General features: G+C 40.2%; 1 protein-coding gene across 1 annotated transcript in view; it reads right to left on the reverse strand.

Annotated features, from left to right (window-relative positions):
* The window catches only part of Myrfl (myelin regulatory factor like), a 116450-nt gene that overhangs the window by 35987 nt on the left and 53426 nt on the right, over window positions 1-27037 (reverse strand). Inside the window, exons 7-13 of the mRNA XM_027927319.2 lie at window positions 24032-24227; window positions 21067-21143; window positions 19802-19912; window positions 18180-18270; window positions 11593-11793; window positions 4115-4223; window positions 3234-3343 (exon numbers count right to left, since the gene is read on the reverse strand). Of these exons, the coding sequence (XP_027783120.1) occupies window positions 3234-3343; window positions 4115-4223; window positions 11593-11793; window positions 18180-18270; window positions 19802-19912; window positions 21067-21143; window positions 24032-24227 (895 nt within the window). The remainder of the gene's footprint in view (window positions 1-3233; window positions 3344-4114; window positions 4224-11592; window positions 11794-18179; window positions 18271-19801; window positions 19913-21066; window positions 21144-24031; window positions 24228-27037) is intronic.

Genomic DNA, 27037 nt, shown 5'->3' on the forward strand with positions numbered 1-27037 from the left:
AGAACCAAGCTGGAGGATTCCCACTTCTCAATTTCAAAACTTATTTACAAAGGAGCAATAATTAAAATAGCGTGAAACCAGCATAGAGTCAGACATAATGAACCAATGGAATAGAATAGACAAGCTGGAAATAAATATACATATGGTAAAATAATTTTGACAAGGGTGCCAACATCATTTACTAAGGGAAAGGTGATTTTATCAAACAAATACTTCTAAGTATTTTTTCAACAAAAAGTACCAGAAAAACTGAATGCCTGTATGTATTAGGATAAAGGTGAACTCTTGTCTAATGCCGTGAACAAAAATTAACTTCAAAAGGATCAAAGACCCAAATGTAAAACCTAAAATTCTTAGAAGAAAATATAGGGCAAAACTTTCGTAGCATTAGATATGGCAATTTTGAATATGACACCAAAGACTCAAATAATAAAAGAAAAAACAAATTAGATGTCACCAAAATTAAAAACTTTTGTATATAAAAAGACACAATCAAGTAAATGAAAAATAACCCATAGAATGGGAGAGAATATTTTCAAATTACATTAAGGGACAAATGTCCAAAATAAATAGAAAACTTCTAAAACTGAACCATAACAACAACAACAAAACAGTCTAAACATGGGCAACAAATTTAACAAATATTTCTCCAAAGAAGATATAAAAATGGTCAAAAATCACATTAATAGATTCTCAGTGTCACTAATCCTTAGGGAAATGCAAATCAAAACCATAATGAGACACTACCTCACATCCATTAAGATGGCTACCGTGAAAATAAAAATAAAAACAAAACAAAACAGCAAGTGTTGGTGAGGATGTGGAAAAATTGGAATCCCTGGATACTGTAAGTAGGATAAAATGATACACTCACTGGAAAATGCGTAGCAGTTCCTCAAAAACTTAAAAAATAGAATTACCACACAATTCAGCAATTCTTCCTCTGGGTATATAGCCACAAAAATAGAAAACAAGTATTCAAAAAGATATTACATCCATGTTCATAGTAGTATCATTCACAGTAGCTAAAATGTGAAAGCAACCCAGCAGATGAATGGATAAGCAAAATGTGGTCTACACATACAATGGATGGCTTTACATACAGCCTTGAAACAAGGGAAATCTACATCCTGCAGCAGGGATGAGCCTCGAGGGTAGAATGCTGAGTGAAATACACCAATCACAGGAAGACAAATACTGTACGATTCCACTTACATGAGGTATTTAGATTTTGTCAAAATCATAGAGACAGAAGGTAGAAAGGTAGGTGGTATAAAGTAGAAGGGAAGAATGGGGAGTTATTGTTTAATGGGTCCCGAGCTTCATTTTACAAAATCAGAAGAGTACTGAAGATGGATGGTGATGATGGTCGCTCAACATTATAAATGTATTTAATACCACTGAACTGTACACTCAAAAATGGTTAGGATGATAGTTTTTATGTTGTATGTGTTTTTACTCTAACAAAAAATTGGAAGGTGGCACATGTCTGTAATCCCAGTGCCTCAGGAGGCTGAGGCATCAAGATCGCTGGTTCAAGACCAGTTTCAGCAACTGAGTGAGGCCCTAAGCAACTTAGCAAGACCCTGTGTCAAAATAGAAAATAAAACAGGGCTGGGGATGTGGCTCACAGGTTGAACACCCCTAGGTTCAATCTCTGATACAAAAAAAAAATTTGGAAAATAGGTAAATAAATATCTCATGTTATACCTGTCAAATGAAGTGAGAGCCTAGATCTAGGAGAGAGCAACTGGAAAATTTCTTTTACCCAAAAGATGTTCCCGGGAAGGCAATAAGTGAACTTCTGCCACTCAACTCTTGCAGCCCAGTGCTGAGTAAAGCTGAGCAGGCCTCTGAGACGCTCTTAATCTAAGTGCTGTCTGTGGCTTGCAGGTAGAAGACAATGGAGGGGGTCTAACATGAAAAGACACAGTGTGCCTTTTGACCATCAGGGCTGGCAGAACCGGCCTCATCTGGAGGCTGGTGAGACTGTCAGGATCTCCCTGAATAAAAAATCTTCATTTTAGTAAAATCCCATTAATGTGTGTGCACTTTGAAGTTTGGGAAGCAATGTCCCCATGAAATGACCAATTATAAATTCATCTCCACTCAAACATCTCTCCTCTACTACAAAATCCCTATGACAATCAGTCTTTCCTCTGGGCATCAAGTATAAAAAGGCAATGTAAAGCAAGCCGGCAGCCCCATGAATTTGCCAACCTTGCAAAAAATGCAGATTTCACAGGATCAACAGCATAGTATCAGGGAACCTCACAAATCACACACACTGTGGCCACAAGCAAGGGACTGGCAGACTGAGACCTGTCACCCAGTGAAGGGGAGCTAAGCCAGAGGCATGATGACATTCCTTCAAAAGAGAATGATTTGAAGGGATTAAGACAGGCCCTTGTGGAGGGAGGAGGGAATAAGTATCTTTGTAAAAGTGACCTACTTTATGACTGTACTCTGAAAGTCCAACCTAATTTCATCAAAAAACTACTTAAAAATAATTCAACACTCTATTCAATCTTTCATCATTCTGAGAAGGAGCACATTGTGTACTTATGGTTTAAGTTGTACTCCATAAGAGAGATTTTCATAAGTTTTAGTTCTGCTTTGTTTCTTTGAGACAGGGTCTTGCTATGTTGCCCAGGCAGACCTTGAACTTCTGGGCTTCTGAGTACTTGGAACTACAGGTGTGAGCCACCGTGGCTGGCTAGTCCTGTTTTCAAAATGAAGTCTAGTCAAAAACTTTCTGTTGGTGTTTATCATGATGTCTGGCCCTTGTTTTAAGAGGATTCGTGCTGAGTGGACTTTCCAGTGCTGGTTTCCCCTCAACAACACTTGCTCAAGAGGAATCCTTACTATGGCATATTCATTTTTCTTTTCCTTTATGGGACTTCTACTTTTTATTATTACGTGTTAACAAAGTATAGCTGTCCATATGTATTACGTCCAAAACGATGTTATGATATTTTTAAGATAAGGTGGAAAGACCAGTTCAAGCTGACCCACCAGGTGACCCCTCGCCTCCGACATTTGACATCTCCTGTGGCAGAAACCTCCTTATGTCCCTTCTTTTTGGTGCCTATGGCCATTGTGGGATAATTGATACCAACTCACTCCACAGCTCAGTGAAGAACTCTTTTCAATGTTCTATTTCCTGATTAAAAGGGGTTTTTAATCTGTGGGGTGACCGCCAAAGCGCACATCTAGACTGAGTGGCTGATTACCTTATCCACCATGAGGAAATTCTCCAGTTTCTCTCCATTTTCACAGGTGACATCACCAACCTCTCTTACGGCTCTGGGCAGGATCTCTTGCACCTCCTGGGCAATCATTCCTGTGTACAAAACACTCCAAAAGTTTTAATCCACAGCAGACAGACCTTCCAGGAGAAAAAGCTCCAGGTCTGTATCAGAATAGAATACTGATGGCCATGGGGCATCTTTGGAAATAGATTCTTATCCCTTCTCAGTTTTCACTTTGATCTACAATACATTTGAGGCAAAGAAAGTCTGAGCCAAGAACCACTACAGGATTTAAAGTAGGAATGTCATTTTCTCTGCTTTTTTTTTTTTAAACTCTGCCAAATATTGGAAAGGTTAACTAAACACCTTAAAATCTCTGTACATACAAGGCAGGGTGGGGCATTGGCTTGATTTCCTTTTTCTTATAGGTCTTTGCTCCTAAATGTTCCTTTCCTCTTTAAGATTCCTGGGTGGAGAGCACACATCACTTCTTACTCTTTCTCTTACCTAGACCCACTCCACCTCCTCTCTCCATCCCAAGACTGCCCCATGCTATGCCTCCCACAGATTGAGCTGCTATCTGCCCCTAAACCCTCATCTCATGAGCAAGAGGACTCCAAGAAAAAGAAACAACACATTCAAAATACTCCACCAGAACCTTGGGTTGCAAAAGTGTGGGTGTTTTGTAAAGATGACACAGGAATCCTTTAACCTTTCCTATGCTAGTGACTATGGGTTTCACAGAAGGTGAGTTACATCATCAGGGTGTTGTCAAATGCAATAGCACACAATCTCAAATAAAGAGAGAATTAAAAATTTAATAGCTGACAATCCAAAATTAAAATGGGAATTTGTGTGTGTACCTGTTTGATGGGCAGTGTTTATTCCCATTGCAGATGCAAATTCAGGTTTGTAATCGTATTCAACAATCCTCATTTGTGCTATTCTTCTCAGCTGTTCATTTGTGTCAACCTAATTTAATTAAAGAAGAACAGATTTCACCATTTAGATATTTGCTATTCAAATCAATGCCCAGAGTGACACAGAGAAATTCTGGAATATTGACAATGGCACTGTTCTTCTCTTCCAAATGAGTTTAAGAGGAATTTCTGGATTTCTCAGAGAAGCCAAATTTTTATGGTTTATATTAGTGATTTCCATTTAATGACTAATAAATGAATCCAGAGTTTTTGAGCTTAAATTTCAGGGTAAATGCCCCATTATTACTGCTCTTGCCTTACTTCTCTCCTCTGAGTAGGGAACCCTCTCTGAGAAGAGCTTCCTTACTTAGAGAAAAACAAATGGCTATTTACAATCACAAGGAATCATTTTCAAAATAGTGCACAGATTCATAGCAAAAATTGTATTTATAAATTGAAAATGCAGTTCTTAGTTCTAGTTCTGACCTTTAGGTATAGATAGCATTCTCATCTCAGGTTTATTCTTTCCACCCCACCCCTCTCTACATCTTTTCCAACTCTTAAAATTATTAAGGTATGTGACAACTATGAGTTGAGCACCCACAACATGCAAGGAGTTGTACTAGAAATTGGTCACACAGTGATGCACAGAAAACTATGGTCTCAAGTGTGTCTTCATTCATTAGAAGTGTGTCTCCAACAGGGAAACAGAGGACAGAGTGGGCATAACTAGTTGTCTGGTGATAACTGTGACTGGCAGGGTGATGAACACATCAGAGCAAAGGGACCCTTCCTAGTCTTGAAGGCCAAGAAATCTTCTGAGGAAGGGGTATGGGGGGAGATACTGGGGGGAGTAAGATGTTGGGCTTTTATGGCAGGTTCAATGGCACAAACAGAGATCCTCAAGGGAAATCAGAACATATTTGAGGAACCATAATAAGTCAAGATCTTGGTTGGACTTGACCATCTCTAGGAAGCCTCCCCTCCTATATCATTGAATTGCTTTTGAACATTTTGCTGGAGAAAAATTCTCCAAGTGGTTTGAAAACCTGGTTTAACCAACCACGAGTCCTTGTGGACCCAGAGCTCCCCATCCCTCTGAGATCTGGGGAATGATGGCATCATTCTCTGAGATACGTGTTCTTATGTCTAAAGGTATTCTCAACTCACTGTGAAGTACTCAAAAAAATATCACTTGACCTCAGAAAAAATGATAACAAATCAAGAAAATAGAATAAACTTTCCCCAAAGTTAAATGTGTTTGAATAAAAGGATTCCCCTTTGAGGTGTTTTTTTTTTTATTTTTTAATGAATTGATGAAAACAGCAGGAACATTATCTAATGCCCTTATCTGGCAAATAAAAAACTGGCAGCTCTTTGTCCCCCAAATTTACTTATAAAACCAATGGTGTTCTGGCAATCAAAATATACTGCCTGGGGTATCCATCCATGTGATAGAAGAATCAAAAATGCTTTCTGTAGTTGCTGGGTTTTTAAAAATTTTTTTTAGTTGTAGTTGGACACAATACCTTTATTTTATTATTTATTTTCATGTGGTGCTGAGGATCAAACCCAGCACCTTGCACATGCTAGGCGAGCACTCTACCGCTAAGCCACAACCCCAAGCCCCTATAGTTGCTGTTTTCAGAAACCCTGCCATGACTGTCAACTTCTCCCTTGACCACCCCACGAGGTGGCAGGACAGCTCCTCTACCATCAGTTAGGACTCCTAGACCTTCATAAGTTTGGCTGGTTGTGAAGACAGTGGCTAGAGACTAATTGGCTAAATGGACTAGTTTTACCTAGTTTTATCCAGGAGTATAATTCTAAGCAAACCACTGTTTTTATAATGACTGTTATCGAGAAGTAAATTCCATTCATTTATTATTAGTTTGATTCAACCAATATTTACCAATCACCTTGGACATATTATGACTTATTAAGTGTTGGGACTTGAAAAAAATGATTGTCTTTTAAAAGTCTGTGGCTTCGACAGGAAAATAAGCATATCACAGGATTATATTACAATGGAAGAAATGCAGGCAATGATGGAATTATGATCAGTAAATCAGAGATGCTCCAAGGTACCCAAAATATTTTTAGGAGATCAAAATGAGAGGCTTCCTAGAGATGGTCAAGTCCAACCAAGATCTTGACTTAATATGGCTCCTCAAATATGTTCTGATTTCCCTTGAGGACCTTTGTTTGTGCCATTGACCCTGCCTTAAAAGCCCAACATCTTACACCCCCATCTCCCCCATACCCCTTCCTCAGAAGATTTCTTGGCCTTCAAGACTAGGAAGGGTCCCTATGCTCTGATGTGTTCATTGCCCTGCTCGTTTTCATGGCAACAGTCACAGTTGTCACCAGACAACTAGTTATGTCCACTCTGTCCTCTGTTTCCCTGTTGGAGACACACCCCATGAGAATGAAGACACACTTGAGACCATGATTTTCTGTGCATCACTGTGTGACCAATTTCTAGTACAACTCCTTGCATGTTGTGGGTGCTCAACTCATAGTTGCCACATACCTTAATAATTTTAAGAGTTGGGAAAAGATGTAGAGGGGGTGGGGTGGAAGGAATGAACCCAAGATGAGAATGCTAGGCAGAGAGAACACAAGAAACCAAGGCCCAAGGCAGCAAATCCCCTGAAAGATGTCTACACAAGGCTGAGTGTGTCATTAAGAATGTGATCATAAAGGTGGAGGCCAGAGCAGGGAGGGCCTTCCAGGTCAGGTAAAATACGGTAATCACAATTTTACATTATGGTCTGCACATGTGTCCCTGTGAGCTCCTTTACTCATTAAACAAATATTTATTAAGTAGCTACTATGTGCTGATACTATCCTCAGTACTGGAGAGTCAATGAGTACTTCTTATTTGGAGCTTAGATTTTAATAAATGTTCTCTTCCTTGGGGTCAGGTCTGTGTCTTACTCATTTCAGGGCCTGTGCAGTACCTAACAAAGAGTCTGAAAAAATCTTCCATGGAGAAAGAAAAAAAAAGAAATAGAAAGAAGGAAGGTAGTGACGTGAAAGGATAATTATTGACAGAATTGAAGAAAGGGGCCGAGTGTGGTGGTGCATGCCTGTAATCCCAGCAGCTCCCAAGTCTGAGACAGAAGATCGAGAGTTCAAAGCCAGCCTCAGCAAAAGCAAGGTGCTAAGCAACTCAGAGAGACCCTGTCTCTAAATCAAATACAAGATAGGGCTGGGGATGTGGCTCAGGGGTTAAGTGACCCTGAATTCAATCCCTGGCACCAAAGAGAGAGAGAGAGAGAGAGAATGAATTTAAGAAAGGGGGTCAATCAGGAGCTATCTAGGACTGGCCTGGCACTGTTTACCCAAGTGTACACCCTCTGAGGCCCTGGCAGTCCTGTGCCCTCTTCTCATTATCTCCTGGATCCTGAACAGCCTGCATGAACCCCCACAGAGAATAACATGGAGGCAGGGTGGGCTCCTTTCTTGCAGATGGAAAGCCAAAGAGGCTGTGCCCTTGCTCAGCCTGTCCACACCACAGAGAGGGAAAATGGCTCTTGATTTTTAACATGGATCCTTGACTATATTTCCCCCAAAGACATTGCTAAGAATCATAGTCATGGCAATTGGGTTCTCTAGTACTTTACCATGCTGTCTTAAATGGATTTTTAGCCAAAGAAAACGTTGAGGGTTAACTCGGAGAACTGAACACCTTATAACATTGTTCTTCAAAGAATACCTCTTCGGATTGCTAATGCTGGTTTATGAACTTCCCAAAGCCAAATATTGACAGCCCGGATTGCCTGTTCCCCTTGTGTCCAGTTGAAAAACCCTTGAGGCAAGAACTGTGCCTTCTCGGCACAGGAGCCCTACACAGGTGAGCATGTAATGCACCAGTGTGTGTTGAGCAAGGAGCTTGGAATTGGGTATTTGATGTGATCTTGCCCACAGCAGCTTTGGAAAGTTTTGACCACAAAAGAATTGGCTGCCATCATCGGGCTGTGTCACATCCAAGGTCTCTTTGTCATAAACTCAAGGACTGCATCACAGAGAACTTTCAGGCCACAGGACTCCCATGTGTTCAGGGAAGGTGGTCTCGGGCTCCATGAGTTGGTCAGGGTCTCAGCCTGGCCCAGCCTGGAGCAGGAGCAGCATGGGGGACACCAGCTCACCAAGCTGAGGAGCTTCTGCACTTGGCTTGTGGCCCCGGGGGGAGATTTTGCATGCTTGACTCTCTTAAGCTTTTCACATGTCCAATTTTGTCCTCAACTAGTACACTGGCTGGTATGCATGGGAGAAAAACAAAACAACCTCTGAGGCTTTCGTCTTAACGGATTTCTTTTTTTAGATTTTATTTTTAAATATCATGCCACAATTTCTTCCACCACAGAATTTGACTGATGCAATTCAGCTCTCAACTTCCTCATGGTTTTTTGTTTTGTTTTGCATTGACATGAATATTCTTCACATCCCTTTGATTTCTGGCTTGACTTTTCAACCTGATTCCACTCAGTTTCCGCTGTCAGAGATTCATTTCCTTCTCCAATCTGCAGTCACGTCAGTAGACAATGACACTGAGCAAGTTAAACTGCTGCGCCCTCAGGCCGCCCTCATCTTCCCAGTGCTGCAGCCACCAGGGTCTCAGTCACATCTGTCTTCTTCCCTGCGTCTTGGATGTGTGCCTGGGTGAACACCAGAGATCTTCCCTTCTGCATCCCACACGCATGTCTGCTCATTCTCCACAAAGCAACTTTTGTTGCCTTGAGTGAGCACACAGTCAGGGCAAGGTAGCAACCTAGACTCATTGTCCCCAATTACAGTATTGATCTACATGCTCGGCCACCATGTTGTACAGCAGCTCATCCACAAGCCAGCTCTAGTGGGCAGGCACCCTTAGAGGAGGAGAAAATGTCTTCAGTCCTCTGCACATAATCACATCAACCAAGGTCAATGCTCTGGTTTGAATTCATGTTGAAATCGAATCGCCATTGTGGTGGAATTAAGAAGCAAGGCACTTTGGGGATATAATTAAGTCATGAGGTCTCTGCCCTTGTGAATGGATTAGTAACTTTTAACAGAGCTGATGGGAAGTAGCTCAGGCCCATTTTGCTCTTCCATCCATTCTACCACATGGGGACACAGCATTGAAGGCACCTCCCTCCCTGGCAGCAGAATCAGACTGTCACCAGACACCCATACTGCCAGTAGCTGGATCCTAGACCCTAGAATTGTGACAAATTTCTATTCTATCAACGTATGGTATTTTGCTATAGCAGCACAAATGGTCTAAGACAACTCTTCTCTCAGAGAATTTAGAATAGTCCTCTTATTAAAAGTTGGAAAAACATAGAACAAACTGAAAATTTAAAAAATATAACTAATTAGAACAAATTAATTTTTTTTAATTGGGAAAAACTGACTAAGGGAGAGGTGAAGATGAAGCTCACATCACCATGAGCACCATCATCAACATTACCATCATCTCTCTCATCTCTGTAAAACATGGCAAGTGAGACAGATGAGATTTCTGGGAATATACATTTCATAAATGTGCATAGAACTAATATATTAGTATGAAATAATTTAATAAATGAATTACATAGCATGGAGCATTTTGTACAAGCAAAATTAATAATACCGTTTGCTTAGCATTATATGGCTAAAAAAATGCTTCACATATATGACTTTAGAAAATTCCCTTAACATGGGTAAAATGAATATAAGCATTCTCTCTTCACAGATAACAGAGACATAGAATATCTCTGGGCTAAAGCCTTGGACTGGTAGGGTCAGAATAAGTCTCCAATCTTCCAACCATGGACTAGAAATCTCTTTGTTCTATCAGAGTACTGTGAGCAGGAAGGGGATGGAGGAAATTCACATTTAGAATCTGGACTGGGGTGACATTTCATTTTTTATGAAGGCTTCTTTGAAGAGATTTAAGAAGTTCCACAGAAGCTTGTTTTGTTGTTGTTTGTTTTTTCTCCTTCAAACCAAGAAGCAAAACTTGAAGACTTTGGTAAAGGATTCTGTAAGCCTAGAGGACAGTCCCTGCTTATTATATTCCACTTAAATTTCAATGAGACTCCGTAGGGAGTTGTATAGTCAGTTGCAAGGGTATATTTGACTTGCTGTTATCTGAAATGCAGTTCACGTCTCTCTAAAATTCAAAGGCTCAACCTCTAGTACTGATATCTGGAAACATGTGAGAACTTTCTAGTCCTGAGTTCCCAACCAGCCAGCGGGTCACAGCTCTTTTAACATGAACTGCAGCTTCGCAAGCAGTGTGAAAGTCTACAATTACCACCATTCTTTGGAATCCTCTCAGCAAAGGACATTCCTTGGCTGGTTTAGAAAAACCAGTGCAGATTTGCACTGGGAAAGGAATGCAGTCTGGAACAACGGCCAACGATTTACAGATTAGTTCTCCTATTAGCTAAAAAAAGAATGAGGAAAGGAGGTTTAAAAACACAGTTCTACCACAGCCTCAGAAATACTTCTGGGAGGAGTAGTGCAAATACTAAGGCGGGGTAGGGACAGAAGCAGTGAGTGGAAACTGGTGGAAAGACTGGAACCAAGAGAGGCCTGGCCAAGGGATTGGAATCCTCATCCTAATCCATTTGGTTCACACAGCACTTGTAAATTTCCAAGATAGTTATGTACTTATTATCTTAACTGGTTAAAAATTTCAAAAAAGACTCAGGAGGGTCAGGTAGGAAGGCACATTTTCATCTTACAGAAGACCCTGAGTTCAGTGAGGTTAAGTGTTTTATGCAGGATCACACAGCTGGGGAGACTCCCAAGTGGAGCTGTAGCTTCCTGATATATAGGTCTGATTCTGATTTCTACGGGGCTTACTGCCTTTCCACAGAGGGGAAAGGTACCAGATCAGTCTGATGGCCCAGGGGATCTCACCTGGATCCCCTGGGTCATGGAATTCACCCAATAGCTTCTTAACTGCTCCTCAAAGATGATGCAGGGGCCAGGGGTGGGGGGGGCAGCGGATAATGGCCAGCAGGGCCAACACCCTGGGAGGAGCAGGCTAGAGAGGTCCAGAAGAAACATGATCCGGAACTGGACTGAGGCCATGCTCAGGCAGGGAGATGGAAAGGAGAAAGCAAGTTTAAGCAGTTGACAAGCATAGAAGGAAGGGCAATGGCCCGTGGAAAACGTCTCTGAACCTTGCCATGTGTGAAGCCAATGACATGCTGTCACTGCGCACTGCTCCTGTCAGGTAAATCCAGTCTCTTGGGTAGGAACTGCTTCACAGTTTCAGCAGAGATACCCAAGAGCACCAACAGTCATCAATTTTAAGCAGCATGCTAGTCTCACAGGCAACACGTAAAGATGCCCCAAGCACGCAGGTCAGAGGCCAGGAGCATGGAGCACACCTGACTAAGGTGTCCGAGGAGGAGCCCTCGGCCTGCCCTGGAGCTCACCTCCTGGATATTCTGCTTCACCCGGCTGTCAGAGGGATGCATGATTGTCCCCATCACTTTCATGTTGCCACCGACAACCAGGGCTTCATCTGGTGCATCTGTGTTTATTCCTACTCGACCATGACAAACAACAGATTCTGGAACTTGTCCTCGCTGCCATAATGCATCACTGTCATTTTCAAACTGCCCAGGGTTAGAGGCCTGGAAAAATATATAAACATAGTACAACCAAAGTTATGGTATCAAGAATACACGATGGTTAGTCTTCGGAGCAAAGGAAAACAGAATGTTATCTTAGGCTTTCACATAAGATTCCTATGTTGGATAGAACATTCTGACATAACGGAATAACTTTAGGGCCCCAGGAGAGCCAGGGAGGCATCTCTAGCCATTTTGACCCCCATAGCAGGGGTTCTATATGCTATGGCTTGGAATATCCCGTCTCTACTGTATTTCTCTGGAATTTAGATTATACCAGGCGGATGGTGAAGAAGTAGAAGAAAACTAAAAATGACTCTTTTTCCATGAATAATAATAATAAATAATAATGCAACAATCAGAACATTAAATCAGGATGCTTTATAAGTTTATGAAAGTTCAGATAAATAAAAGTAACTTTCATTTAGCCAGCCCTTTGTAGTTTCACCAAAGTACTGATTTCATATGTAAGCAACAAGCAAATGATGATACAAATATATTTAATACACCTCAACTATTCCCTAAACATCGATAGTAATGAAGAATAATAATAGCTACACTTTTGTGTGCTGATCTGCACTGCAATTCCGTGATATAGGAACTATTATCCTCATTTTATTGATGCTGACATTCTGAAAGGGTAAAAAAATTGCCTGAAAACACACAGCTAACAAATCCTGGAGCTATACTTCCTCTGATGAATACATAATGGCGCTAACTTGTCTATTTCATGGTGTGGCCTAGAAGTAGCCTGGGAAATCTTCTAAACAACCAAGTGAAATGATTATGGTAGCCAAAGTTCTGGAGACTTTATCCTTAAAATTCTTTGCCAAAGAATTCTCCATCACACTGTTTTCCTTCTTCCCTGTTTCCCTGCAGCTACTGAGTTTATTTTCAAATAGCTTTATGTAAGGGTCTCTAACTCCCTCAAACTTCTTAAAATTAAAAGATTAATTTGCTTTTAAAATAATGACATATTCTGTGATTTTTGAGCGTTTGTGGCAGGTTATCACACATCCAAACAAACATTTGGGATCCTGATGATTTAAAAAGTCAGTACAAATAGAGTGACTTCACTCTTTGCCTTTCTGGTGGTCATGAGACCCTGCAAGCTAGGCATCTGAGTATGCATGGGTGGTCTCTGAAGCTAATAATGATGGAGACCTAAGAAATCAGGGTGGGAAGGAGATTAACTGTTCACTACATACTCTCTTGGTACTTACTGCTTTACCATAGCCATGTGTTACTCATTAAAATAACTGGAAGAAGTTGCAAAGTTTAGTTCTTAATTTGGTTTCAGTGGAAGAACTTTTCAGGTGTCTTCAACTTCTTATTTCATTCACACCTCTCTGAGCCCTGAGCTGCTTAGAAGACTCATCTACTGACACTTGATAGACAAGAACAGTGAAAGAATATAAAGTAACAACTATGAACATTATTTCTCTGTAAATTCACTTGAACAAAGGGCTTTTCTGCAAGGTCCCTGGAGCCCCCTTGGATGTGAATGGCAAATTGGCTTTGACTCAAATCCTTTTAGAGTGGGCAGCCAACTAAATCCAAAGGTATGCCACATAAAGTGCTGATGTATTTTGCTCTGTGCTGAATATAATGAGCCAATTCAAGGAAACAAAATAGGACAGTGATGGATCTTTTTGTTGATGTTAATGAGCTTTGGAATAATTATTATCATTTTGGTAACTTGATACTGGAACAGCAGATATAAGTAGATTTAATTTTTTGAAACAATTGCAACATTCTCTCTCCTTTGACTTTCATCACATGAAAACTCAAATCCCTAGAATATGTTAAAATCATATTTGAAAAAGGACCAGATTTACAATGTTCTAAATATATAGACCTAGGGAAAGGTCCTCATCAGGAGAGGAAAACTATAAGATCTAGGAACTTATTTTCCCTTCTCTGGAATCCACAATCTTCAAGTGTCAATGCCAACTGTAATGTAGCTTCTCTTTCCAGAATTACAAGCTTGTATTCACATGTGCCCTAATAGTAAATAATGAATATCAAACACCAAAATGAATTCACGAATGTTTCTAAAATATTTTTGTTATTTGTCTCACAGCCTCATTTATTTTGGAAATACCAGAACATTCTTGTCCATGTTATGACATCAACTGGTTATGTGACCTTGGGGCAGTCATTAATCTTTCTGTACCAGAGTACAGGAAAATAAAGATAATCATATACCCATCTCAGGGTTGTTGTGGAATTGATTGAAATCATGCGTGCATGAATAGTTAGCAAAAAATGAGGACAAAGAGTCACAAATGCATCCTCGTCACGCTCCACTAGACAAAGCAATCTCTGTTTAACCTGCAATCACATAATCTGCCCTTGTCAGCAGCAAACCCACAGAGCTGCCCCATTCCCTGGGCAATGTAAAGTAGGCAATGTAAAGAGTGCCCCCTGCAGGTGCTTGGAATAGGAGCCAGCAGTATAGTAACTGAAGTCCTAAAGTCTGGAAAGGATTGGAACTTCTTTGCTTGACCATTGCGTGGGATTCTAAAGCAGCAGCAAGGAGTTAATAGGAGGGCTTGACCTAAGGAAGGCAGCTCTTAGGAAATTGGTTTTGGCACTTTTTAAAGGGGTTCCAAAAATGGGTCTAGAAATGTTCTCCACCAGTGCCATTCAAAGTGTGGTGCCCAGGTCAGCACATCAGCACTTCCCAGGAGCTTGTGGGAAATGGGTCTTCTCAGGCATCCTTGACCTGTTAAACCAAAAACACTGGGAGTGGACCCAGGGGGTGGTGTTTGTAGGGGATGCTTACTCCTGATGTGGTTTGAGGACTTTACTCTGTATTTCTGGTTATCCCTTCCACGGCTGACATCTGTGCATGTCCAACCACAGGGCAAAACACACATTACTCCACAAAAACTGATGCCTTTGGTTAAATAAAAATTCATCTAATCTCTAAAAGAGGGATGGGTGGGTGGATGTGTGCGTGTGTGCTAGGAGAGGGAAGGTAGGTCTGTGGTCAGAAATAGTTAAGAGCCAGTGAAAATGAGCTGAGAGACCCAGTTGGCTCTGCTTTATCCCCATCCTTGCAACCACAACGTGCCTCTCATCTTCCCTACCCCTGGGTCTTTTTTGTTTGCCCCTTCAGTTTGGTTTGCAGAGAAGTAAAGGAGGAGGGCTTTGGGGATGTGGCCATTTCTATTATTCTGGGACAGGAACTGGAATAATCTGTTAGTTATCAAAATGAGGAAATCTAAGCATGTCTTTGAAAAGCAGACAAACATAATCTGCCCTCCTGCTGCAACACAGCACTCCAAACCAGGTGTAATTAAGTGTTTCAGAAGGAAAGTGGAGCTGAAGTAAAACCTAGTCATTAACAAAGGAAACTGAAGGAACTCCATTGGAGAAAGGTCCTAAAAACAAAGACCTGGGAAATAAATCTGTTCTCTGGAATAAACCTTAATTTCCATTAAATTGGTCAATTTACACCACAGGAACATAATGTATTTCTAAAGCTGTTTTGATTGACAATGCAGATGAACAATTACTGGGTACTGCCTGCCATTCTCTCTCCAAGGAGAATTGTGACAAACATGGTGTGTCCTTCCTGGACATCTCCTGGAACCTAAATCTCATCAAGGTGTGGCCCTCATACCGTCACCCTCTACCAAAGAGTAAAACATTTATCTCTACCATTTGGAGAAGTGGTCCTTAGTCCACAAAATGAATTTCAATTTGCTAAATGCAGTTTGAGGTTCATTTAATGTAGCCAGGTCCTGTAATGTTTTTTTAATTATTGAATTTGTCTTTATTCTGAAGGTCAAACTAACAGAACAGAGCCGTGGCTCTTAGGACCATATTTGACTCTTGTATAGAATATAGACTGATCTTTCCTCTGCCCAAATCATATGCATAGGGAAATGTTTGCTGTGGACACCTCTAAAACTCACTGAATCAAAGAGTAATATCGTTCCTTAAATTCAACTTTTCTCTTGGTTGGTTGGTTTAAATATTAATTAAATAGACTGAAATTTCTACATTCATTTTCACTTGTGTGTTTTTTGGAGTTAGAATGAAATAATATCCATGAGATATTTTCAGTTGAGTGTATGAGGGTTTCTGTATCAATATTAGAGTAACCTTGTGTTGCCCAACACAACTACAGAATATTCTCTTTAACCAAAAATTATAGCTAGAGAAACACCTTACACTCATCTGTTTTTTGTTTTGTTTTGTTTTGTTGTTGTTGTTTGTTTGTTTGTTTTTTTAAGAGATACACACGAGAGTTTATGTGTCAGAGCTGACAAATAAAGGCCATCTCTCTATAGGAGAGAGAGGCCCAATCATCTTTTTAAAATAAAACTTTAGTAAATAACAATACACCCGATCTATGCTGAGTGCAATTGAATGATTTTCATATTCATATTGAAGGTGACTTACAGAAACTTTCAACTTCTCAAAGTCATCACATATGCTAGTTGTCACTGTGCTTTGGTATGAGGAGGTGCCAGTTAGCCAAGAGGTTCTGGTTAACAGAAAGCCAGGAAGCAGAAAACCTCCTCCCTCTCCCTCTCCTTGCTCCTGTGCAATGAGGACTTGTGCAGCTGCAGTTCAGCTTTGCAGGAGCTGCCAGCAGCAAATGGAGAGACCTTGTTGCCAGGTAAATTATTCAAAATATGAAGGTAACTAGTGGCCTGTCTGACTCAGGCACAAGTCACACCGCTCAGAACAGCACCATCACAATACCTGGTCTATGCCAACTTGGAAAATAGTGACACATCATAGGGCATGTTGGTACACACCTGTGATCCAGTGACTTGGGAGGCTGAAACAGGAAAGATTTAAGTTCAGACCAGCCTCAGCAACTTAGCAAGATCATAAAACCATGTCACAAAATAAATGATGATGATGATGGTCATAATAATAATAATAATAGACTGAGGATGTAGCTCAGGGTAAAGTACCCCTAGATTCTATCCCCAGTACCAAAAAAGTGGGGGGGGGGGTAGTAAGAAAGAAAACAATGACACTGTCTTTATTTCTTCCAAACCAACATCAGAAACAATAAGCAATCTCAATTTCCAGACTTTAAATCAGATTTGCTGCAACAGCCAGGGAATCCCAGATTACATCAGATGCCTAAGACACCCTGACCTCTGTGAGGAATGGACAGGCACCTCTGTGCTGGGCTTGTGGCAGGACAGGTCTCTGTCTGCCTTTGCTCAGAGGCACCTCACTTGCCTCAGATGATGTCAAGTCCCCCAAAAAAACAGCCTGGGGCATGTATGGTGGCCTTCACAGGGCCATCCGAACCCATGAGGTGTCGACTCCATATCATTACTTCACCTCCACTAAAACTCTGAGAGGTCATTGAAGGATTTCCACTAATAGGTGGCTTATTATTTTTAATTGACTGAAAGAATTACAGAGGGCCCTTTGTTTCAGAACAGCAGGCAAGGAGAGACACCACTCCCAAGTGGGCAGATCTGTCCCCCAGGGCCTTAGATGAACAGCGTCCCTGAGCATGCCAGCAGCAAAAGACTTTCCCTGCTGGAGTTGCACATCCTCCCTGTATCACTTCAAAAGAGTGATGACAACACGGCCCCTCCCAGGGCTGCCGGGCCTGTGGTTACCTGTTAACTCATGCCCTGGCATTCTCGGCAGTGGCCAGCCTTACCTCACCGCAGCTGCTGCTGCAGCTGCCAACAGCTTGATGTTTGGGTTTGGCTGCCAAGACTCTTGTCCACAGCTGTGATCCTTCTGCAAAACGCATTGAGCCATTCCTATGAGCTAGACAGTGGCCCAGATTCCCTGGGGTCACCAGTTACTTTGGGGCAACTGACAACCCCCCTGGCACTTTGCTCACCCTGTGGGCTTTGGAGTCAGAGAAAGCTGGGTTATAATCCAGGCTCCATCATTACAGGCTGTGGGATCACGGGCCAGTTATTTACCCTCTTGAGCCTCGATTCCTCTGGGCTTCAAGAATATAATGTAGATTGTCTAACAATGTCTAATGATGTCATGTATAGATTGTTTAGTTCAGTGCCTAAAACACAGAGCAAAAATCAGTATTTTTCAATCTCAGGATCATATGCATTTGGGGAAGAATGATTCTTTGCGTAGGGGTTGTCCTGTACATTGTAAGGTGTTGAGCAGCAACACCTTACTAGATGCCAGTTGTGACAACTAAAAATGTTTCCAAACATTGCCAAATGATCCTTAAGGGTCAAAATTGGCCTTGGTTGAGAGCCACTGTGTAAAAACAAAAGTAGTAGTTTCTAATGTTATCATTATCATCATCATTATCATCAATTAAGACATAGAGTACTTCAAGCATGTCATTGGAAATTCAAATCCTTTCTACAAAGGAGAAAAGAAGCCAGGATGCAGAATAATTAGAGAATTGAGCTTACCCTTACAATGATCCTTTCAGAGATATGGGCTGACAACAGATAGAACTGATCTTGGTTAGCAGCATACAGTCCAACCACCAACATGAAGTATCTAGTTCAGAAACAGCAGACCAACATCAACACATCAGGAACAGAGACACAATTCATGCAACAGTTAATCAGTAGTGAACTTACCTAGCTGAGTTTGCTGATTTAGAGACTGTCTTTTCCCTTTTGCTTTAAACTTCGTCCCCAGGTGAAATGAGAGAGCAATTATTTGATTTACATGCTACTGTCCCCCACTTGCCCCATGTCCAGTTGGAGGTGGCTGTGAGCTGTTTTGCAGGCCCTCTGAGGGAAAAGATACTGGCGGGAACATTGGCTTAGCCCGCCTGTGCTGATTTGGCCTCCCTCACCATTCCTGGGCCCTCAGCACAGGACCCCTCACAAACACATCAGGAAGCCACCAGAGGTCCCTGTGTCCAGAGACACACAAGTCACCCTGTCCTGGGCTTGGTCTCAGCTGGACTAGCCCACCATACCCACTCTGACCTCTGGACTGTGCCTCTGGCACCTTCTCAGGTTTTAACTTTAGTCAAAGACCTGAACCTTCCTTCCATTTGCTCTCAAGGCAATTTTCATCTTCTGTATTCCAATTGCTTCTTCAAAACTGATGAGGTGATTTTAAGATTAAACTGTTGCTTGACAATCAAAACAAAGACTATCCCTACTAGAAAAGCTTTGGCTTTAAAAACTGCATGAAAAAAAAAAACTAACAAATTCTTTCATAACACTACATAGGTTCTTTGATTGGTATAGAACAAGAGTCTGCTCATGTATCTAAAATAAATCAGTAAGAATAATAAATATCACAAGTATTGTTATTAACTACTGCCATTGTGAACTCAAAATGTTTCATGCTGGGCTACGCAGTTTACCTGTTATTTCACTTGGGTCCCTAAAACAACCTTATTCGAGTAGGAATTGTTAGTGTCACCATTTATAAGACAGGAAAACGTGTTTCTGAGAGTCTAAGTTACATGCCCAAGGTAAATGGCAGCATCAAATGTTTAAACTCAATTCTGCCCAATACCAAAACCTCGGTTCTAAAACCAGTGGCTCTCAAAACTTACGCATTGTATCAGAGTCACCTGGAGTGTTTGTTAAAAAAATAATAATAATTTGCTAAGCCCACTTCCTGAGTTTTTGATTTAGTAGGTTTTTGGTGAGACCTGAGAACTTGAATTTCTAACATCCAGGTATTGCTCTCTCTGCTACTCTTGGGACCACACTTTGAGAATCCCAAGTCTAAATCATGCAGGCAATTTTATTTTCTTTTTTAATCAAAAAAGTTACAGCTGTGCTTCATGACCAGCGCACACGTTTGAGGGATGCTATCAGTCTTCCATTCAAGATGGCAATGGGACATGGTGGGATCAAGGCTGGTCAGGAGGGTGGGCATGATGAGGAGTGAGGATGGGAGAAGAAAGACACCGATGGTAAATGGGATATACTATTAAACTGAAAGAGTCAGAGAAAGGAGGAAAGCAGTTTAAGGAGACCCAGTTTGCCAGAGAGCCCTTAGGCTACTTCCTGGTCAAATAGTGTGACTGGCCACCTGGTGTGTGCAAGGGCACCAATACCTCTGGTCAGGATTTGGCTTCCCCTTCTTTCTCATGTTGTTTGCCGTGGTTTCACTGAAGTGTAAACGTCCCAGCGTTACTTTAGTGACCTGGTCAGCCAGTAGGTCAATTCTAAAATGAACAGCAGAAACACCAAGAGATCATGAGAGAACACAGAGTCCTTGATCATATCCAATCCACTCCTTAAACTCTCAAGTGGGTCCAGTGTGCTTAGAGCCCAGGGCTCATCACACCGTGAAGGACAGTTTATTCCAACCACCAATTACTAGTCAACACTCCACAGCAGGGTCAGGAGTGGCTGCCAGGGAAGGCCAGGGAATGACTTTCAAGCCACCAAGAAATGCTTACTCAGCACAAGCTCCGCCCAGAGTTTGTGCCGCATGAGGGCTGTGCTCTCCATACACTGTGCATGGGTTCTGTTATTTTCACAGCGGGGAGGAAAGATGCCTTTCATCTGTGCTGTTGCTATAGCACTCACCTCCATAGCAAGCAGCTTCTTTAGGCTCTTCCTGAAGGCCTTGGTTTCCCGTTAAGTACTTGTCCTTCCCTAGTCTAGTGACAGGAGGCAGCCTCCTCCAAAGGAAGGCTATGCCCAGCCTGCTCAGGCAACGGAGAACCAGATGTTCCAGCCATCTGAGTCTGTTTGTCCAAGTGCCTGGTTTGTTGGTGGTAGGACCATCTTCTTCCCAGCCCAATGGGGTTGACTGAGGGTTGAAACCCTGAGCTGGTCTTGACTGCATTCCCAGCCAAATGAACCAAAGAGCAAACCCCACTCTGAATCATTCTAGAGACAGAACTCTAACTTTGGACTGCCATATTGCTATGCATTCTACCAGTGGTGCATGCTTTCTATCTTGGAATCCATTCAGCCATCTATCAATGTAGTCTTAAAAAAATAAGAAAAATGAATTGTATACACAGCTTGGATCTGGAACCTTGAAATTAATCCAATCAGCACCATGCTAATTTAAATAAAAAATTGAAAGGAAGATATAGCTATAATCTACTTTACGGAACCAAATTTATTAGTAAGGTTTTTAGTAATAAAGAATTATTTTTTAAATGGATCTTTTAATAAAGAATTTCTATACTATTTCAATGTGTTTTACCAATCTTATTTTTGTTGGTAAATATGCACTTACAATATTGACATACTATTACTAATTTAGATTCTAACAGTGAATTTCATCTTAAATAAGCAAAACAAATTAGATGATAGATCTTCCCAAAACATTCACCTAGGAATTCAGAAAAGAAATTCTTACTTAACAGGATTGAAAATCTTTTTGCTCCTATCTGCTTGGGACTGTTCAATAGCAATTATTTGATTGGTGGCTTCAACCTATATGGAACAACAAAAAGTAAATTACTTAAGGAGTTAACAAATTAATTTATTTACTAATAAAAATGTTCACTAGTAGAGAATACTTCAGTACTTAAAAAGGTCTTCAAGGCACCATGCTAGACTTTGGGCAGGGATTGTAAATTACTGGAAAAACATATAAAATCATGGTTCCTGCCTTAAAGCAGTGCACCATTGATGACACAACAAGCAAAGACCTACAAGGTTAAACAATGACAACACAAGACAACAGAGTATTTCAGGTAAGCAGTGAACACAGAGTAGGCTATAGATGGCTGAAACATCGGGAGGCAAATACAGGAGCTAGGCAGCACAAAGGCATGCATTCCTTCATTTTTTTCATCTATTCTATAAACTCTTATTGAGCACCTACTAGGTTCCAGGGACTGCTCTAAACATTAGAAATAAGAAGTGAACAAAATTAACAAAAATACCTGCTCTTGGGGAAGCTTATATTCTAATATGAAGAAACAATATAAAATATAAATAAGTAGAATATAGAAAGTGACATTTGTTCAGCACCTACTACATACTTTTTTCCTATTGCATACTTATTTTCATGAATAGTGGCAAGAGCCTAATGAAACCAGGCATGTAATATGTAGCTTGTGGGTATTTGCATTTTAACAATCTTTCTGGAAAGCAATTGAGCAGCCTACATCAAGAGTTTTCATAAGGTTCACATCTTTGATGTGTAAATTCCCTCTTAGGAATTTGGCCTCATGCAAAGCTGGGTGCATATAGATGTTCAGTGCAGTTTTATTAATAACCCTAAAAATATTGGAAGTGAGTGAAACTTCCAATAGTATAGAAATTTACATTATGCATCTCTAGGATATAAAACTGAATCATCTTTGTAAACAATATTTTATGGGGTTCTTAATAATATCATGTATTTTCAAAACATAATATTAGCAATATGAGATTCATTTAATTTTTTAAAGTTATGTGTTACTTTTAATTGTCAATGAGCCTTTATTATTTATTCATTTATTTATATGTGTGGTGCTAAGGATTGAACCCAGTGCCTCATATATGCCAGGCAAGCACTCTACCACTGAGCCACAACCCCAGCCAAGATTAATTTTAATAACAAGAAAAATTAAGCTACCAAATGATGCATCCTGAATATGAGTGAGTTTTATTTCTTCTTACATTTCTATTATGTTTTAATTTTTCTAATATGAAGAAACAATATAAAATATTAATTTATTAATATTTTACTCCACAGTAAGAAAAGTATGTTTTATTATTTATTTCCTTGTTGTTTGTATTTATTTATTTTGTTGTTGTTTGTTTTAAGAGCTGTGTTGAGAGCACAAGAGTTGATGTGTGCGTTAATCATCTTTTTATCACTGTGACAAATACCCGAGGAAAACAACTTGGAGGAAGAAAGATTTATTTTGGCTCACAGTTTCAGAGGTTTCAGTCCATGTTCAGCTGCCGTCAAGGCAGAAACCTCATGGTAGCCAGGAAGCAGAGAAAGAGGAAGGGGAGGCAGGGTGGGAGAAAGGACCAGGGACAAGGAAACATCCCTAATGGCCCCAGTGACCTACTTCCTCCCACCATGCCCCACCTGCCTACAATTTCCACCACCTCCTAGTAGTCCATTTAATTACTAATCCATGCAATCGAGTATCTCATTGGGGACGTTAGAATTTTTGCAGGTCACACCCCACTCATGGACACTGTTGCACTGAGGACCAAGCCTTCAACACATGAGCTTTTGGGAGACATTCCAGATCCCAACCATACCACTGTATTCAGTAACCAAGCCTCATTTTAGGATATCCCATACCCAAGCCCAAGCTGACCATCAGAATGAAATATGTAGATAATGAATACTCGTGCCTGCTAAGGAGCTGGCTATGAAGTGATAATTTAATAAATACCTTTTGACTGCTCAGAAGTCATACTGCCTGAATTCTAAACTCAGCTCTGTCACTTACTTACTTGAATGGATTATATAACATCACCAGGCCTCAGTTTCCCCTCTATTAAACCATGGAAAAGGGACACTGTCTAAATTAGTGGTTCTTTGGTTTTTTGCAGGGATTGGGGATACTAGGGATTGAACTCAGGGGCACTCAACCACTGATCCACATCCCCAGCCCTTTTTCATATTTTATTTAGAGACAGTGTCTCACTGAGTTGCTTAGTACATCACCGAGGCTGAGGCTGGCTTTGAACTTGTGATCCTCCCGTCTTATTCTCCTGTGCCACTGGGATTATAGGCATGTACCACCGTGCCTGGCTGGTTCTTTGTCTTTTTTAAAGTCAGACTTCTCTTAGAGAATCTGGTAAAAACTACGAGTCTACTCCATATGAAAAATGCACCAGCATCAATAAGAATAAAATAATGAAGAATAAATTAAATAAAAATAAAAGTAAAAGCAGGACAAGATTTATACACTGAAAACTACAAAAACTATAGTCTGAAGTGATGCTGTGCCAGTGTCTGAGCTCAGTCTTCAGAAATTGGCAGGGTCCACTTCCTGTGTCTGGGAAAACTTATTCTTTAAACCCATTCACCATGCAGTGAGGGAGTGCAAACTATCTCTTAGAAAGATGGAGAAAAGCTAAGACCCCACAGCCACAGTCCCATTTGAGCTCCAAACTGTGGCCAGCCCAAATGTGACAGGCATGTGAGTGATCCATCTTGGAAATGGCCCAGCTGAGCTGCCCAGCAGACGACTCCTGAACAGAGTTGTCATAAAGCCAACCCTGGACCAAGTTGCCCATTTGTAGCCCAAATAAATAATTATTATTTTAAGTCAGTTTTGAGATGGTATATTACGCAGCAATAGATAAATGGAACACTTAATAAATGTTGACTGAATTACATTAAGCTAAATTTAAAAATTTACCTTAATTCCAAAAGCTTTCAAGTAAAACATTTCTATTGGCTTTAGGCCCACTTGGGTTTTAACAAATTTTGGACTTCCCCAAACTTGGATGTGAATGGTTATCTGAAAATGGTTCTTCTTTTGGCAAACAAAAGCTTCATCTGCTGGCGAGAAATTAAATCCTTTGTCTGTGACAACTTGATAGCCCACATCAGGTCTATGAAAAGAGGAATCAAAAAAACCAATTTTACAAATATTTTCTATACATTTTCTTTCACTGATGATATCAATTGTAAAAACATTTCAAGAAAATATAGTGTTGGAGGCGCCTTTTGCTATATTTAATCAATAGATGTCTTGAATTTTTACTGAGGAAATGAAAATAATCTTTCAAAACACAGTGGGCTCTCTCCCAGCTTTTTATCTTCTTCTCACAAGGAAGCAGTTCAATTATTGCCAAATAGAAGCACTGTTTCCTTAGACTCCCTATCCCTTTTGTGCTTTCTAAACCCTTAATTTGACTCCACAACACAATGCAAAGATGTAGGCGAAAAGTTGAGAAATCACCGTGTTACTAGGAATATCTGGTATAGAATTAATTTCTTTCCTCCTTTAAAAAAAAAAAAAAGTCTCTTCAGCTCTGCCATCGTTACTCAAATGAGTGAATATTAAGTCCATTGGTACAGGTATGAAAAAGCAAACTGGTCAGAATTACCAGGAATAGTTTTAAACCAAAGTCATCAAATCCAGTTACTCTGCTAACTGGAAACCTGTTTTTTAATAGAGTATAGTCATTTCCTTTTTATTCTCCAATCTGGTAATAGTGCTAGAAACCTACCATAGTGACTTTCCTTGTTGAAGAAGGAATGGGATAATGCCCAGATAGTTAATCAGACTTTTGCTTTGTTTGTTTTATCATTGCTACTTTTTAATTTTTTTTTCAATTTTTAGTTGTAGATGGACACAAATACATTTATTTATTTGTTTTTATGTGGGACTAAGGATGGAACCCAGTGCCTCATACATGCTAAGCAAGTGCTCCACCAAGGAGCCACAACCCCAGCTCCTCATGCTCTTTTTTAATAGCAATCCTTTGAGTGTAAGATGTTTAATGAAATATTCTAAAAATGTTAATTCAAAGGAAACAAATTAAGTGTGTTCATTATGAAGTAGAGAGGAGAATATAAAAGTTGGTGAGTTTTTTCCCATACAGGTTGTAGATATGGAATGATTTTTAATTCAGGGTTCCTAAATATGGATTTCTTTTCTCAGGAAAGAAACTTGAGTACTACGGAACCATGAGTACTACACTACCTTGTGGATCTTTGCCTCCTGGGATCTCAATTTGGATGGCTGCCATTATAATAACAACATAGAGTTTCTAAATTTTACTCTAGTTCCAGAAACAGAAACCATTATTGGGTTTTGCAGGAAAAGAATGTTCATGTTCTTTGTAAGTTAAGCACCTCCTCAATGGATCAAGTCACTGAGTCATTGACTACCTTCAGTAGCTAATAAGTTAAAGGCTTCACAATCATAGTGCCCACCAATAGCAAAAGGCAAATTCATTGCATGAAGAATTTGATAAACCTGTATGTGTTAGGCCATCTGCGAAATTTATATTGAGCCAGGTTTCTAGAACTAATCTGCTAATTTACACTCTAAGGCCTTGATGGATGGAATTGTATAAACTTACTATTAAGGGTAATAAAAAAAAACTGTCTTTGTTTGAAGAAAAAAGGAATTTTTTTTTTTTGTGATGTTCCATGCTTAACTGTCAAAAATTCTGAAAGAAGAAGGTAAGGTTTATACCCCAGACATGATCATTAGTCTGTAATTTAAGAAAGCCTGAATCAACCAACAAGAATTATACTGAAGATGATTCTGGGCCTTAAAGGCCAATCTCTGATTATAGAAATCTACCTGAGAATGCAATTATTATTATTTGGGGGGAGGTGTATATACCGGAGATTGAATCAGGGGCACTCAACCATTGAGCCACATCCCCAGCCCTATTTGCATTTTATTTAAAGACAGGGTCTCACTGAGTTGTTTAGCACCTCACTGTTGCTGAGGCTAGCTTTGAACTTGTGATCCTCCTGTCTCAGCCTCCCAAGCCACTGGAATTATGGGGCAATTATGTTTTTGACATCAAAAGTTAAACATCAAGTCAATTAAACTGACTTTTAAAAAACTGTTTTATAGCACAACTTTGAAACATCATTCAGAACTAAAGTTAAATACATTTTAATCCTAACTCCATTGCTTTTACATAATTTAGGGAGATAGTTTGTAATATAGTCTACATAATTATCAAAGAAAAAACAAGTGATTTTTCTCTCTCAATGGCATGACTAGTAAAATCAAGAGAGCCTGAATTATAATCTGGATAAATTTGCTTCCTTTTTGCTTAGGAAAAGTGAGTTATGGCAAAGTATTCAAAATAAAATTGCCTCTCTACCTTTGAATTGATATCATCTCTGTTTTCCCTTTTTTCCAGTTTGTTGGAGCAGAGATAAGCAGTTCAAACAAAGTTTTAAATAAATCTCTTCAAGTAAAAAGAGAGAGATAATACCTCAAAGATCGATCAACTCAGATGCATACAGATGGAAAAGTATTAAGGGTTTTAAAAATCATGTGCCTGTGTAGGACACTATCATACATTGGTACTAATGCTTCAGAGAGAATGTGGATTGTGCCCCAAGAAAATCAAATAAAGATTGAGACTCAAAACCAAAACCCATAGCTTCATACTTTCATTTTCTGATCTCACACAATAGCAAAGATATGAAGTCATGACATTTCAATTATACAACAAGTGGTGTCCTTTGCCTCCTATTAAACACACCAACTCCCAGGGCACCTAGCCACTGAACTGCATCCCTAACCCTTTTTATTGTTTTATTTTGAAACAGGGTCTCACTATGTTGCTTAGGGCCTTGCTAAATTGCTGAGGCTGGCCTCAAATGCACAGTCCTCTTGCCTTGGCCTCCCTAGTTGTTGGGATTATAGGGGTATTTAATCAAT

Source organism: Marmota flaviventris, chromosome 3 (assembly GCF_047511675.1).
Source record: "Marmota flaviventris isolate mMarFla1 chromosome 3, mMarFla1.hap1, whole genome shotgun sequence".
NCBI lineage: Eukaryota > Metazoa > Chordata > Mammalia > Rodentia > Sciuridae > Marmota > Marmota flaviventris.